At 36.3% G+C, this 16,500-nt stretch overlaps 1 protein-coding gene across 2 annotated transcripts in view; it reads right to left on the bottom strand.

Annotated features, from left to right (window-relative positions):
• LOC115430340 (pre-B-cell leukemia transcription factor 3-like) overlaps window positions 1-13,380 on the bottom strand; it is a 57,103-nt gene extending 43,723 nt beyond the window's left edge. The window contains exons 1-2 of one of the 2 annotated variants that reach the window (XM_030150299.1): window positions 12,613-13,380; window positions 9,809-9,882 (exon numbers count right to left, since the gene is read on the bottom strand). In XM_030150299.1, the coding sequence (XP_030006159.1) occupies window positions 9,809-9,882; window positions 12,613-12,812 (274 nt within the window). In that variant the 5' untranslated portion in view covers window positions 12,813-13,380. The remainder of the gene's footprint in view (window positions 1-9,808; window positions 9,883-12,612) is intronic. The other variant, XM_030150300.1, reaches the window with a different exon arrangement.
• Window positions 13,381-16,500: the final 3,120 nt, after the last annotated feature.

Raw genomic sequence — 16,500 nt, 5'->3', positions numbered from 1 at the left:
GTCACCCCCACCCCTGGTCGCAAATTTGTTTTCTATGTTGGTTATCAAGGGAGAAGAAATCCAACCAAATCTGTCCTAGTTATTGCAAACACGTGAAGGATATCCACTAACGGGTTGGGGTGAAACCATTATATTCCCAAAACTCAATTTTGGGAATATAATTACAGGTTTGAAGTAAATAGTGGTGACACTAAGGTCATCCAAGTAGAAATATTGCACTTTTTATGTCACAACAGCTTATTAGTTATTTTAGATGTATAAAGATTTTACAAAGTAAGACTGGATAATCTATTGAAAATGACTCAAAAAGAATAAATAATACAATTACATGGTTCCAGCTTTATAAATGTTACAGTCACTCCTTTTTTTATTCGGACTATTTTCTGACATTTTATGACCATTTCCTTTTAGGTGTGTACAGAGACCTGTTGAGGCCATTCATGCTTTCATTTAGGGCAAAAATAGGGTAAAATCAGATTTAAGAAGTTTGTAAAATATGTTTAAGCTACATATCAGCAAATCATATCAACTAGAAAAGCACTTGGAGAGGATAGACCTCCCCCAAGGCACATCAGCCCCGATCACCACCAAAATTTAATAATTTGTTCCTTGTACCAGTTTAGTTGGGGCGGCCATGGCTCAGATGGTAGAGTGGGTTGTCCAATAACCGAAGGGTTGGTGGTTCAAATCTTGCTCTGTCCTAGTCAGTCCGTTGTGTCCTTGGGCAAGACACTTCACCCTCCTTGCCTCCAGTGCCAATCACACTGGTGTGTGAATGTTTGGTGGTGGTTGGAGGGGCCGTAGGTGCGAATTGGCAGCCACACTTCTGTCAGTCTGCCCCAGGGCAGCTGTGGCTACATATGTAGTTTACCACCACCAGAGGGAGAATGTGAGAGTGAATGAATAATGGGTCAATAATGTAAAGCGCTTTGAGTGACCAAAATAGCACTATAGAAATTTAATCCATTATTATTATTGTCAATATTTCCTGAAAATTTCATCAAAATACTTCCATAACTTTTTGAGTTATCTTGCTAACAGACAAACAAACAAACAAACAGACAAACAAACCCCCGATGAAAATATAACCTCCCTACCTAGCCAAGTCATATAAAGACGGTAAATGCCCCTGTGTGGGTTAGAAGCATTAACACAGTATATTAACATAATGAAACTAGAAAAGCACTCCCAACACCATCAAAATTTAATCCAAATCCGCCCATAACTTTTTTAGTTATCTTGCTAACAGACAGACGAACAAATTTAAAAAATCCCCCCCCATCACCACCAAAATTTACTCATTTCTTCCTTTTGCCATTATCAACATTTCCTGAAAATTTCATGAAAATCCATCCATAACTTTTTGAGTTATCTTGCTAACAGTCAAACAGACAGACAAACAAACCACGATGAAAACATAATCTCTGCCGTTACACTTGGCGGAAGTGACAAAGGCAACTGTGTGTAATGAAACAACCAATCACACCAGAAAAGAGTGTGCAATCTGCAAACAACTTCACAAAATAATGTCATCTTTGCACCACTCTATAGCTATACTTTTGACAGAACTGTAAAACAAAGGAGACACTGTGGATCTGTTGGTGAAACGCATCACTTAAATCCTACGTATTTCAGAACCTTCCAGCAGCTTCAGAACTTTTCTACTTAACACCTTCATATCATAGTTTAAAAAAAAGAAAAGAAAAAAAAAACCTGTGACAAACATCAATTTGATAAGTTGAGGTATGAGAATGTTAGATGTGTGAAGATTCCTCTTTTTTTTGGTTTCCCCTCCAAGAGGACATCCCACACAAACTGCAGGAAGACTTTCACTGCACTCAAAGTGAGAACCAACAGTACACAACATTCTCATGTGTTTCCTTATTTATCTTTGTATTTTTTATGGCATTTTTAGTAAATGTCATCCTAATATTAGCCCTTATTCTCCAAAGACTTAATTCTAACCTTGTACTTGTGTTTTGCTATTGTTCAGATTTTCCTCTTTTATTATATGAGCCCTTTTATAAATAACCTGATGAGAACAGACAGAATTCCTGAAAATTAACTAAAAGCCTACAGTGAAGTCTATGGTAGGACTAGTGCTAGAGAACATATTTTATATTTATTCCACGTTTCTGTCAACTGAGAGCAACATGAAATATAGAAACCCATTACTCATCTTCAGATAATAATGTTAATAGTATCAAGGGAGCTTTAATGTCAGTGTCATGTAAATATACACTGCCTGAAAGAAATCTCACACACTCTATTATGTTGACCTGTTTTTAATCTGAGATTATGGGATGCATTCAGTGTTTATACGATGTGAAGCATATGCAATGTGACAATATTTGCATTTATGTTTCCTGACAGAGTTGCATTAATTTTTTGCCAAAATCTTGTATTGATGATGGAGAATCAGAGTTTTCTCCACCTCTGGTTTCTGGGGTGGTCAATCCATGTGTAAATAATGTTTCATGCTCCTGAACCACTTTTTAACAATTTAATCCTGATAAATCGTGGTGTTATCATCTTTGAATACATCCAGTCTAACCTTAACCCAGTCTAAACCTGCTCATTCAGTATATACAGGTTCAGCTGACGTGATTTTATGGACACATAACGTTGCTGACCCTAGACCTGACCAACTGAATAAACCCCAGATCATAACACTGCCCCCAAAGACTTGTATTTTAGGCACTAAACATGATGGGTAATCGTTTCGTCCACCTCTCTCCTCACATAGATGCACCCAATGTTACCTCAGATGTTAAACACAGAAACTAAAAGATGTTTTCTCTTAAAGGAACCCTATTAACATGCACATTGGACTTAGTTTCTCTGTTTAAGACATTTAACCTTAAGTGAGGGGAAATAATTATTTGATGTGTTTCTTCAATCTAATTGCTATTTGACATTGTTTTGAAGCCTTACATTTGTCAGTGAGCTAATACTAACATTAAGTTATACAACAAAACAGCTGCTATTCCTAATTATCAACCAGAACTCCAAAAAAATTAAGATACAGTTAAGCGGGGTACACACTTTAAGATAATCGGGCTGTTTTTGTCCCGATTTTCCTAGGTCCCGACCAAGGATGGCAAATGCCAGATTATTTTATGTCTTATAAATTTATCCTATCAGATTATCCTGTGGTCTGAGGTGTGTTAAGAGTGAATTTGTCCTGATAATTGGCTCTGAAACGGGTCAGGGATGACAATCGTAAATATTAAACTTGTTCAATATTTACAACGCAAAATCTTCATGTGTGTGGTGAAAGCCGACTACTCCTGCAACCTGATCCAACCTGTTATTATACACATTTTCTACACGACTCACTTTTAAGGCCTAAAACGCACGCTATCATTAAATCTCTAATATGTGCTGCTCAAGGACATCTGTGGGCAGATGTAGACAGATGTGAAGCTCACTTCAAAATAAAACCAGATGTGGATCAACCACGGTTAAAGTAGATGATCATCATCATTAAATGTCCTGCAAATTATTTTAGTCCACGAATTGTTTCTTCTTAATTTTTGTTAGATCACGTTTGATCACGCAAGATTTCTGGCTTGGAGGACTAGATTCTAGATCAGTGGTGGACAGAATCATTATGTGTGTGGGGTGCTGTGATGAGATTATCGGAGCACACCACACATGATCACACACGATCAAAACCGTCCAATGCCTAATTTTTTGTCTTCATGTGTGGGGTCTGTAACAGATAAAAAAATCTCTTCAGATTTAGAAAATCCTCAGGTGGGTACCCCGCCTTAAGCATCTTCATCATATATCACCCTTCAAACCCAAACATGCAGGAACAATACATGTCGGCTAAAATTTACTCAGGGAGTCAAATGAGTGGCCATTTTTGTAAAAAAAAAAAAAAAGTTGTAAGAAATGCATAGAACTGTGTTGAAATAATGCTAATACATTTGTGCACAGACTACTGATATTATTTGACAGTGGGAGCTATATTTTCAGAAATACTGGATTTTGAATAGCACATGTATGTGAAAACTTTTGCTGGTGGACGGACGCGACAGTGGACAGACGTGACATTACCCATGATGATCTGGTCAGTACCAGTACTTTATTAGTAATAAACTTATATACTTACTATTGCTAATCATCCTCTTATTCATAAATGTTAGTATTGTGGATCTAAAACAATAACAGCTGACACAAAAACACAAAATGTGGCAGTGGACGGATGTGACATGGTTGTTACGGATCCCATCATACTGATGCTCGGCAGCCATGTCACCGTTTCCACAAATGATCCCTGTGCAAAAACTAGGATCAGAATTATTTATTGTATAGTTTATCATCATACTAAAGAGTAAATAACAATATAGAATTGTTATTTCTTTATAAAAGTGCTTATTATTAGAAAACTGTTGATTTAAAAAGTGACGTGTGACATTCTTAATGTATGTATGTGCGTAACATAAGCAGGATGGATCAGCACCATACTCCATATTGCAACCTGTAAAAATAAAACATGTGATATGTAGTATATAATCTTGTAAGAAAAACTGGGGAATCTAAAAGAATAGAATATTTGTTTTTCAGGTAAATTCAGTTCAAATATAACTTGACCATTTGTGACATGAAAATATAGCATTAATTGTGATGAAATTGGACATTTTTGACCTGAAAACATAGTTCATATGACCATCAACATGTTGCAACAGAACTGAAATCGTGTAAATTTGCATAACTGCATTTACCAACACAAAGTTCCTTTGGGGATTCACTTATATTGATTTCTTTTGCACAAAGACATAAATAAGACCTCTAAGCAAATTTTAGCCGATGTAGATTCATAAGAGAGTCCAGATAAATATGAAACATCTGGGAAAAAATATTGTTGGTTCAAGAGAAGTTGACATTTGCATGGGAGTCAACTGAGCCCTGTTTTTGTGGAATCAGCCTCTAGTGGTCATCAGTGGTATTACACTTTAAGATTTTTCCATTGGCTTCAGTTTCATGCCGTGGTTATTGCCCCTTGACTTTGACATCCACTACCTGAAGTGTTAATATCCTTTATGGGGCTTGTGAATCCTGTATATAATTGACGTATGCGCTGTATTCATATTGAACAGCTACATTTTAAGATACACCAGCCCTGGCTGCAACTACAAACTGTAGTTGACAAAGGAATCTGAGACAGGTGGTGGTCAAGTAGCTGAGTGACATGTGGATTTATATGAATGGACAAAAAGACACACTGTGGTAAATTCAAGTAAATATATTGACTTCCTCTTGGGTTCAACATTTGCAGATGCTGATGTTGAGACTCTGTGCTTGCATTGGGTCTAGGACTGGCTGTTTCTCTGGCATGCATCAGAATTGGATTAGGGATTTAGCTTTAGGCTGATGCACTAGTTGTTCCCTAAAAATATCCTCACATGAAAATAAGCCCTCCAGCTATTTTTTTATGCCTGCGGCAGCTTGAGTCACAGCTAGAAGCCTTTCGATCTGCTGTGGACAAATTTCACACAGCTCTTTTAAGTTTTACACTTTCCTTTTGGCAGATTGCAACACAGAGTCAACTTCAACCCCAAATTATAAGCTGTTGGTATGTATTAATTACATAAAACGCTGTAGCAAATTGTTTGTCTTAAAAATGATAATGACTTGGTAAAATGCCGATGGGTATTCCATGTTTTCTTTAAAGGAGAAGACGGGTTTTTCAAAGCTGATTAGGATTATGTTGAGGTGATGAGATTTTTAGAAACCCTCCCCAAAAGAAAACTCTCTCTTTACAAACATCCACAGCTTGGTTTCCTCCTCAATTATAAGAAAACAACTCCAAACCAATAAGGAGGTGATTTGCATGAGGTTTTAATGGGAAACCCACAATTTTCACAGGATTCTGACCCAACAGTCCCCAGTTCTCTTGACCACCAACTGAGAAGGTCAGCTTGGAGGCATGCTGAAACATATCCAGTCTGCTTTTGAACATTTGTTTGCATATATTTGATAAAATGAACATGTAGACAGATTTATTTGCCTCATTAGCTCTCTGTTTTATTGCCCTGAGACTGAGCGTCCCTGCAGGCCTCAGAAGTGCTTACCTCCTCAGTCTGCATCAGCCGCTAAATCAACTTAATGATTTCAGTTGCCCTCACTTCCTTTAATTACAGTCTAGGTTCACATTGATTCATCTGAATCAAACACATATGAAATGCAGTTATAATATTATGTGTTTGGCAAAATGCTAATTTTTTGCTCTCCAAGCAGTGGGTTTAAGCATGTCAGTCAGTCTGTCCACTACTGCTGTCCATGGAGTGTTTAATATCGCTGACAGCCGTTCGATGGTGGCTCCAAAACCTCCTGCTAACAATGACTTCCATTGAGAAAAAGACCTCTAGAAATACACTCACAGTCAATGAAAACTTTGAGACCATATTTTTTGACATAATTTTTATTTTGAAACCCTAAACTGGAATTTTTTCATATGAATCATTTGTTTAGGATATTGGCATACAGAAACAAAAATCTAAAGTTTCAAGAATAATTTCAAAACAAAAAACTTAACAAAAGAAAATGGCACCTGCCAAACACAGAGTCACAACAGTAGCGGTCCTGGTCGGGAGTTGTCACTCTCTTTCACCCTGGACGCGGTCTATGGTCAACAGAGCCTGTGGTGTTGTGGCGTTCAACCAGGTTTCTGATTGTGGGTTGGGAACAGCCCATACATATGCCTGGCTATGTCACTGGAGCTCAAACCGGCCTCCACCATACCCAGTGCCCGGAGATGTTGTTCACGTGATAGACGTGGCATGATGCCGTTCACTGGACTAACAGTGGTGGCCTTTTTTGGGCCTTTATATAGGCCTTCAAAACCAATCCTCAAATTGTGCAGATACCCACTGAGTATTGCTCAATGTGTATTTGGTCCACTTTTGCAAAGAGACCAACCCATGTGCAATGAACCGTGACAACATGACAACTCATCATTATCTCAACTACCCGAGCACTGAGTCATCAATAAATCCACAATGAATAATTACAACCCCCTACAAGTAGAAATATGCATACATTTCTACCTCAGAGTTTCTATTGACTGTCAGTATACTACAATAAGTGAGTCTGTTTTTGTAGCAGAGGTGTATGGTCTCATTTGCTTTATTTGGACCCTCTAATAAGGGAAAAATCATTGCTCACTAGAGGATGAATTTCGGTGACAGTGTTTTCAAAGTGTCCATCTATCTGTCAGTCCAATGTTATGTTACAATATCTCTGTTTCTTAAAGTTTGACACAAACATTTACATAGACTCAAGGATGAACTGATTAGATTTGAGTGGTCAGAGGTCAAAGGTCAAAGTGGTGGTGATTTTTGACCATAGCTGCTAATAATAAAGAGGTGAAGTTCTACACCTTCCTGTTGTGCCCCATGGGACCTTATTTTGGGATAAAAATGTATTACAGTCAGTGGTGAGAGACAAGTAATGTCTTGATCCTATTTGAATTATGCATCATTTGTTAATTTAAAAGGTAACTTTACAAGTCAAGAAAGTTGAAGTTTGTAGTAAAAATGCTGTTGTATCAGACAGTGAAAATACATGAATATAAAAACTACACACTATTTTTACTATTCGTCATCATCACTGTCTCTGCAGCTTCAGCAGGATCACACTCACAGTTAGTTTCACCTTTTTTAAGAATTTCTCATCTTAATCTTGAAGATTAAGCTAAAATGTGCCAAGACAGCAGCCATTTTAGAGTTGGTGGTTTGGTGCATCACATACAAAAAGAGAAGAAGTCTATTGAGCACAAAACTAAGCATTTCTTAGTTATTACCACAAAACATGTTACATGATCTTTTTAATTGACAAACATCACATGTTAATTCAGTTAGGATTAGTTTATATTTTTTCTGGAGTTGGGTCCTTTGGGACACATCGGACCTCGGCTCTGATGCAATGATAGTAGACATATTTCACTGAACTCCTGGCTTCAAAAAGTAAGATAGCAACAGAGAGAAATACCAAACTCAAAGTCTATGAACCAGTGAGGGACATGATAGAGGCTATGTTCATTTATACCAGTGGTTCCCAACCTTTTTTGGCTCGTGACCCCATTTTAACATCACAAATTTCTGGCAGCCCCAGACATTCAAAACAAAGACATTTTTTGTGCTAAAATTAATTTGTTTTTGATCGTGTAATAGTTTGCTACACTACGTTGCAAATAATCATTAATTTTAGATGACATTTAGTCTATATAATGTATATTATTATGGACAGAGGCAGAAAAGCCAGGTGTAGATTACTACACAAAGTGAGAATTTTATTTTCCTTGGTCAGGATATGTACAGTCAGTCCAGCTTGGATTTACAAGGCTGACAATTAATACTGAACAAACAAGAACTCAAACTATGAATTATGAAAGAGCTGCAGCATCTGAAACTGACCACAATGAACATTTGAAAAATAAACAGTACCACAGTGCTTCAGTTTCAGCGTCAGAGTTGGTCATGTCTTTTAAATATTGTGATTGTCTCTCTCAACTCACCATACATTTTTTATTACTAATTTTTCATTTTTATTTTTATCAATTACCAGAAATTTCAGGCAACCTCATTTGAATTCCAGGTGACCCCACGTGGGGTCCCGACCCCAAGGTTGAAAAACACTGATTTATACAATCTATGGTAGGAGTGTTTGGTAATAGAGCACATACACAATTCCATAATTCAATCCAGCACTCTATTTCTGAATTGTTAGAAAAAGCTATAAAATTCCAGGATTTTCCTCTTTTTATGAAAATGCTCCTAGAATTAAACTTTACTTTGTCTTTCCCTTTTGCTAAATTTGAGGACAATGTGTGCAGTAGTTGCATAATCCTGCTGAATGACATGGGTGATCACAAAACTCCACGGCAGATTTAACTCATTTTGTTGTTTTCTGGATCTTGCATGTTTTTAATTGAATGCCTAATTGAAAACCATCACATTAGCATTTTGTTACTTACACCAGAAAAAGTAGCTCAGTTAAAACCACCAAGACCCTAAATGAAGTCCTGATGTGACATTTGTATTCAGCACAAATGAGACCAGTGCTTTTATTACAGACTGTGCAAATGCTGTGAATACACAAACACTGTGCAGCTTTATGGCTTCTCCTCACATTTCCAGTCAACATTACACTCAAATGTGCTGCAAGTTGCCAGTGTGTGTATGTGTGTACTCTCTCCCTGAGTACTTTTCCCCATTTGTTTACATGGTTACCAGGCAAACACTTCATAAGCAATTCCTGCTGCCTCAGACGAGTAGATGATGAGTGTAGCTCCTTCGGTCTGATATCCTCCCAGCAAACACTGGAGTGTCTCCCTGTAAACACCCTGGACTCAGCTACTGTCCCACTCTGAGTTCTCTAGTTCTGAACTTAAAATGTGTAATTCTCTGCCTTTGAATTAGCCCATATTTTCGCTTTTTGTCATTACTTTTTCATTATGTAACATCTGTTAAATTTGAGTTGCTTCTACCTTTTTCAGCATCTTAAGCTCTGCTAGGAAATAATACATATGATTGTTAAAGGTAAGTTATTAACCAGTTTATATATATAACAAAACTACCTTCTCAGATGAACTCCTTATTTTTGTCTAATAACTCAAATGTGAAATAAAGTAAATGTTTTTATGACCCAAATATATGTGAGATGGAATGAAACATGCAGGTCTATAAAAACTTCAGAGGGTCTGTTCTTCATAGCCTGCAGTTGTGTATGAATCATTCTGCAGTGTCGGACACATTTCGTGATAAATGGACAAACTGTGAGACCATAAATCTCTTACCTGTTTTCTCCTTGATTTCACAGAGAACGCTGAACAACGCAGGCTTCATCCTGTGACAGTTCAGGCCATGTTTCCTGCCAAAAGAGAAAATACTCACTAAGAAATGACTTAGAAGACAAGACAAGAAACCATTTCTACAACACTGAGGGGACTGATTAGAGAAAACATGCAGAGTTTTCTTTCAAAAACAAGAAAAGCTGTGTAAAAAGTGGTTGGAAATGTATTGTGTTTACACTGGAGATGATCCTAGACCTTTTTTTCCCATAGAAATCTCTTTCCATAAATTATTTGCAGTGTTTAAACATGAATTGTTTATGTACTTGTTTGTTTATTTGTTCATTTCATTTTATTTTTTTAAATTTTGTTTTATTTATTTATTTATTTATTTATTTATTTATTTATTTACTTACTCCATGTTCTATGTATGCACCAAACCACTGAAGCAAATTCCTAGTAATGAGAACCCTGTTTACTTACATGAAAATAAAAATGATTCTGATTCTGATGGCCTTCATCTCCTTCTTTACTGCTAATTGTAGTATATTACTACTTTTCTTGGCTCATTACTGCCACCACTTGTCAGTGAGTAGAAAAAACACAAAGAAACCAACACAAGGGACACACTGGGAAATCAAATGATAATGTTAGCAGTTATTCAGTAGGTGAACTGGTGTTCACAGACGAAATGAATTATAGGTGTAATAGCTGATAATTATTCACCCATAATCCATCAAACAAGAAATTAAAAGGCAAAAAACAACAAAGTGTAAGTTAGGAAATATTTCCACTACACACATTCACATATAGATCCCTGATGAAATCTCAGTTTGACCTGAAAATTTTGTCTGATGGCCTTATAAATTTAAATGTATAGTAAATATTGAGAGTGCACAGAGGATTAATTCAGTTCTGAAAGGGATGGTATAACTGAGGTTGATCAGAAAACTGCGTTAATAAAAGACATAGAGGTGAAATGACTGACACCAACAAACCTGAACTATACAGAGTCTCTCACTGACTTCTGGAATAATATTTAATAATTAAAAAGGGAAACTAGCAAAAATAATTTCAAATTGATTCTAAAAGGAATTTTGAAAGGCTTATGAATTGCATTTCTGTTTTTATTTTTATGACTGGAAACTGTCAAACTGAATTAACCATTATGAGATGAACAATGTTTCCTAAATTTGAATTTTTAAAAGTTCTTTCCACTTCTTGCTGTGACAATATAGAAATAGCAGCCATACATTGTAGTCCAGACTCGTTTACTGAACACTTGAAACTAGAAAAGCTCATTTCTGAGTAACAATAAATCTGTTTTAGTGGGAAATCTTGCCATTATTGCATTTCAGATAAGTAGATTAGACTGTTATTGATTTACATTGGTTTACATCTTCACTATGTTTATAGCATTGGGTTTAATCAAACTGTCTCTCCACATATAAAATCTTAATCCAACCTATAGTTTCATGTCTAATATGAAACATTCTCATGTGACCAGTAGATAATTTTGGCAACCAAAAACATCTACTGATCTAAAGTGTTTAATGACTTCTGAACCACTAAACCTATCAATACATTGAAATAATTCAGGTAAAATGCAGTGTCTCAGCTTTTCAACATCATCAGATATGACCCTTTTGGACGCTCAGAGGCTCTATAGTGAACATGAAACACTGTCATCTTCTACAACATTGATTCACCAGTAAAACCCATGGAGTTGGATCAATGACAGTGGATGGAAACACTGGGTTTATGCTCAGTTAATGATATATTTTACTGATAAAGTCAGTTTTCTCCATGTCTGACATAATAATCCTCAACTATAATCTCAGTTTGTTAAAACAGACTACAAATAAATAGATTTTAAAAAGACAGACTAAAGTAAATAAAAGTCATCAGATATCACTAACAATGCCAATATAAAAGCTGTTAAAAGCATGATAAAAACTTAAAAACATGATATAATGATATAGTACAAGGGACAATAAATAAATTAGTTAAGACCACCTTAACCCTTTCATGCATGAATTATGAGAACCTTGGCCAGGATATTTTTCCTGAGTGTTTTTATTCCTCTATAGGCATGAAAAAAACAATGCAATCAAGTTTGTTTTTTTTTTTTAAGATGTTACAAAAATGTCCACTTAGCCGGACACCATGCGTTAAATTTTTGAAGCAAAGAAACATGAATTAAAAACTAATATCAGAAAGTGATATGGAAAACTATGCAATACAAACACTTATCATTCACTTTATGGAGATAATATGCAAAAAAAACCCAAAACTTTTTGTTTAAAAAAAAAAAAAAACCTGTTAATTACATTCTAATAACAATTAGCAATTGATTTACACTAAAACATGTTACTGCAGATCAGGTTTATCAAGAACAGCATAGTTCCAGTACTAGTATGAATGTCAGCGTATGGGATGATGCATGAGTGTTCACTGTGTTGGCTGATATGGAACTAAAACAACAAAATCCGTGAATATAAAAGAGAACAGCTGGAGAATAACTGTCCACTATAGTGACCAGTATGCATGAAAGGGTTAAAATACTGTTTGATACTGTCTGATTTTCACTGAGAAAACGCAAAATACAGTGGATAATATTAGAATAAATAATGATAAATTACTCAAGAAAGGTTAAACAGAGAGAAAAAATTCATTTTGGAACTGCTACAAAAGTAACAGAGAGTCTATATGGGTTAAAGTTATCTTGATGCCTTATTTAAAGAAATGTTTCCAGTGGTAAATACTTGCATTAATGCGTAATAATGAAAATAGGAAAAATCAAGACGAACTTTGCCTGCGCTTCATCCAGACTCTGGTCGGTGATGGTCATGATCTGATGCAGAATACTCCCGATGTCCTGCTTCCTTCCGTCCCCGTCGGCCCCGTCGTGGATGTGGGGCAGCGGCAGACCCACTGCTCCGGTGTGCGCCGAGTGTCCGGCCAGAGTCACGGCGCTCAGAGCCTGCATCATCCGGCCCTGGTCCTCCATGTCTGCCGCAGCACGACACAAAGGCAGAGAATTTAAAAGAAAAAAAAAAGAGAAAGGAAAGCAAAAGATGTGTTTTTCAGGCTTGTATTTTTAGATCCAACAGAGGAATGCCAGGTGGAAGCTCAGATGGAGGCTGGTGGGATGAGTCCACATGTGCAGAATATTCCTCTGGGGGGGAGGGGGGGGGGGTGTTCCGTTATTTGCGCCTATCAACTTGCTCATACAGTGAATTGCTCGCTGTTTTCCTCCAGATTCCAGATCGTGCACAGCCCTCGGACCGCTCCTTGGTGCGTTTCATCCGCCACCGGTGCGTCCCCGCATCCGAGCAGCTGTAAACTTCAAAGCACCAGCAGCAGCAGCAGCAGCACTTCACAGCAGAGCGTGTTTGTGATGCTCCCACGGCCGGTTCAACACTACTTTACAAAGTTTGAGGCTTAAAATAAAAACACCAAGCAGCTCTGCATAGGTACTGCTCTAAGCATTCCCATCAGACTCCAGCTTTACAGAATAACCTCAGCAATGAAAACATACAAAAGCTGCAAAATGAGCTCCACCTCTTCTGAGAGATGAGAACCGGTTGCCAAGAGCAACCAAACGACCTGAACAGACTAGACTGAACAGCATCTTCATCTTACACTATAAACCTTTTGAGACTTGGGTTCATTTGGTGCTACCTTCAAAAATGTATTCATTTAGTTTTATGTTTGTATGTATGTGTGTGTGTGTGTGTGTGTGTGTGTGTGTGTGTGTGTGTGTGTGTGTGTGTGTGTGAGTGTGTGTGTGTGTGTGTGTGTGTGTATGTATGTGTGTGTATGTGTATATATGTAAGTATGTATGTGTGTATGTATATATGTATGTGTGTGTGTATGTATGTGTGTGTGTGTGTGTGTGTGTGTGTGTGTGTGTGTGTGTGTGTGTGTATGTATGTATGTAGGTAAGTATGTATGTGTGATTATGTATGTATGTATGTATATATGTATGTGTGTGTGTATGTATATGTGTAGGTATGTATGTTTGTATATATGAAGGTGTGTATACAGGTGTGTGTGTGCGTGTGTGTGTGTGTGTGTGTGTGAGTGTGTGTGTGTGTGTGTGTGTGTGTGTGTGTGTGTGTGTGTGTATATATATATGGAGATGTGTATGCATGTATGTGTATATATATGTATGTATGCATGTATGTATGTATGTATTTTTTTATGTACAGGGTGGGGAAGCAAAAGTTCCAATATTTTGAGGCAGGGATTGAAAGACAGTGTTTGACCAATTAGTTTATTGAAAGTCATGAGAATTTATTTGCCACAAGAAAATTGACAGAATAGAAAATGTTTTTATTCTATGTGTCCTCCTTCTTTCTCAATAACTGCCTTCACACGCTTCCTGAAACTTGCGCAAGTGTTCCTCAAATATTCGGGTGACAACTTCTCCCATTCTTCTTTAATAGTATCTTCCAGACTTTCTCGTAATAGTTTTGCTCATAGTCATTCTCTTCTTTCCATTATAAACAGTCTTTATGGACACTCCAACTATTTTTGAAATCTCCTTTGGTGTGACGAGTGCATTCAGCAAATCACACACTCTTTGACGTTTGCTTTCCTGATTACTCATATGGGCAAAAGTTTCTGAAAAGGTATGGATAATAGTGTTAGGTATGATTATGACATCAATATATGTTTGGTTTCAAAACAATTGACGTAGTGCCTGCTGAGAAAAAACAATTAAATGTTCATTGTAAATTTTGCTTCCCCACCCTGTATGTATGTATGTATGTATGTATGTGTGCGTGTGTATGTATGTGTGTGTGTGTGTGTGTGTGTGTGTGTGTATTTTTGTGAAAAATGACAATTGTAATCAACAAAGTACAAAAAGATCCAGGGGATCTAATGTTTTGTTCATCTTTATACTGAGAGGAAGTTAAATAATTAACTGTTGTGTAGAGAAGGGGTGGGATTGAATAAGTTTATACTTCCTCCTACTCCCATCCACCGAATATGCAAATCAAATCATCACAGATTTGTAATGAGAGTGACAGCAGCATAAAAGAGTCTGCATCCCTGTCCATATTTAAAAAGCAGTTAAAACAAAAACTGCTTTTGAAATATGTTTAATTTAAGCCTGTGTCATTGTATTTTTGCCTGATGTGCCTGATGTGTTGATACTGTCTAAATTCTATACTGTCTGTATTTATGGAATTACCTTAGGTTGTTTCTGAGCAAGGGTTAGGTTTTAGCTTAGGTAGAAATAGAGATTGTCTTCATAATCAGTTGTACTTTTTGCTTAATGTCTTGATGTCTTGAATATCTTGCTGTAAATGATGAATACAAGTTGCATATGTATTTTAAATGATTTGCAAATAAATGTGAACTGAACTATATGTTTTTATGAGTTTTGATGTTTTCCTGAAATCTGTTTTTATTTCTAACCACTAATGTAGAATAATTTTATTTATTTTTAATGTATATTCAAAATTTTTGATACTTTTATGATATTTATGATACTTTTGATAGTGAGGATTGCTTGTGAAATGTATTTCACTACAGGTTACAAACTATAGAATATATGTTCTTTAATGCATTTCGACACATTCACCTGTTGTTTTGTAGTAGATCACTGAAAGAAAGTCAAAGCTACAACTGACTGTAGGTTAAGTCTTCTTGGTTAGATTCTGTTGGGTTTTGTGGTGTATGATCTCCGTAAAAAAAAAAAAAATAGTCATGAAAATATACTAGAAACAAAAGAGAAAGTCTCAACCTGTATGCAAAAACCTTGAAACATGTCTAATATGTTCTTTCAACACACGCTGTTAAAAGAACCTTGACGTATTCTGCACTACTTTTTTACATATGCACAAAGCAGAATGCACTATATAATTTTAATACAAAATTAGTGTCTGTGTGAATGCATAAAGTTAAAATTTAATGAAGTAATTCTGTGTCATCATAGTTGTAAATATTTTTGTTTATTGTCTTTTAAAGCTAAAATCACCTTTTACTAAACAGACATAACAGATTGCATATGTGTCGCTGTTATATGACGTCCACATGTGGCTTAATTTTACTATAAATTTCAGATTATCAAGCACTGTCACCATGGTCCTCAAAGTCCCTCAACCACACTAGGGTTAAAAGGATCATATACTGGACTTGCATTCAAAAAATGGTTGTTTACATGGATAAAGAGGGATTGTTTACTCTTGGGGTTTGCAGCGTTGTTCATTGTTGCTTTGTTCACTTTTGTTCACAAGTATTCTTCACCAAAAGAATCAATCACACTTTTCAGTTACAACTTTCAAATGTTATCCTTTCCAGTAGAACCATTAAGATTTGTACACAATTAGAAATACTTTATTGTAAACACTTTTGTTTTAAACATTTCACTGTCCCAAAAAAGAAAAAGTATTTTAATCTGTGTGAGGCTAAAGAACAGGAAGCCTTAAGCAGACCAATCTTTTACATGTTCAGTGTTGGGCAGTGAAGTCACTACAAATAACAATGTCATTTATTTAGCTATATTTCTAGTTAATGTAATGGTAAAATCACTGTTTTCTAAATTAAACAAGTTTCAGTAGCTTTTTTTTGATCAGGTGGTGCAGTACTATCCTTAAAATTCTATTTCTCTGAGCATTAATGAATGCAGCACAAACCCAACGAAGCTCTTTGAGATAAGATAAAACAGAGGGTGAGCAAACAAC

The sequence above is a fragment of the Sphaeramia orbicularis genome, chromosome 12 (genome assembly GCF_902148855.1).
Source record: "Sphaeramia orbicularis chromosome 12, fSphaOr1.1, whole genome shotgun sequence".
NCBI lineage: Eukaryota > Metazoa > Chordata > Actinopteri > Kurtiformes > Apogonidae > Sphaeramia > Sphaeramia orbicularis.
Note: the sequence above shows the minus strand (reverse complement) of the source record. Positions and strands in the feature narration are given on the sequence as shown.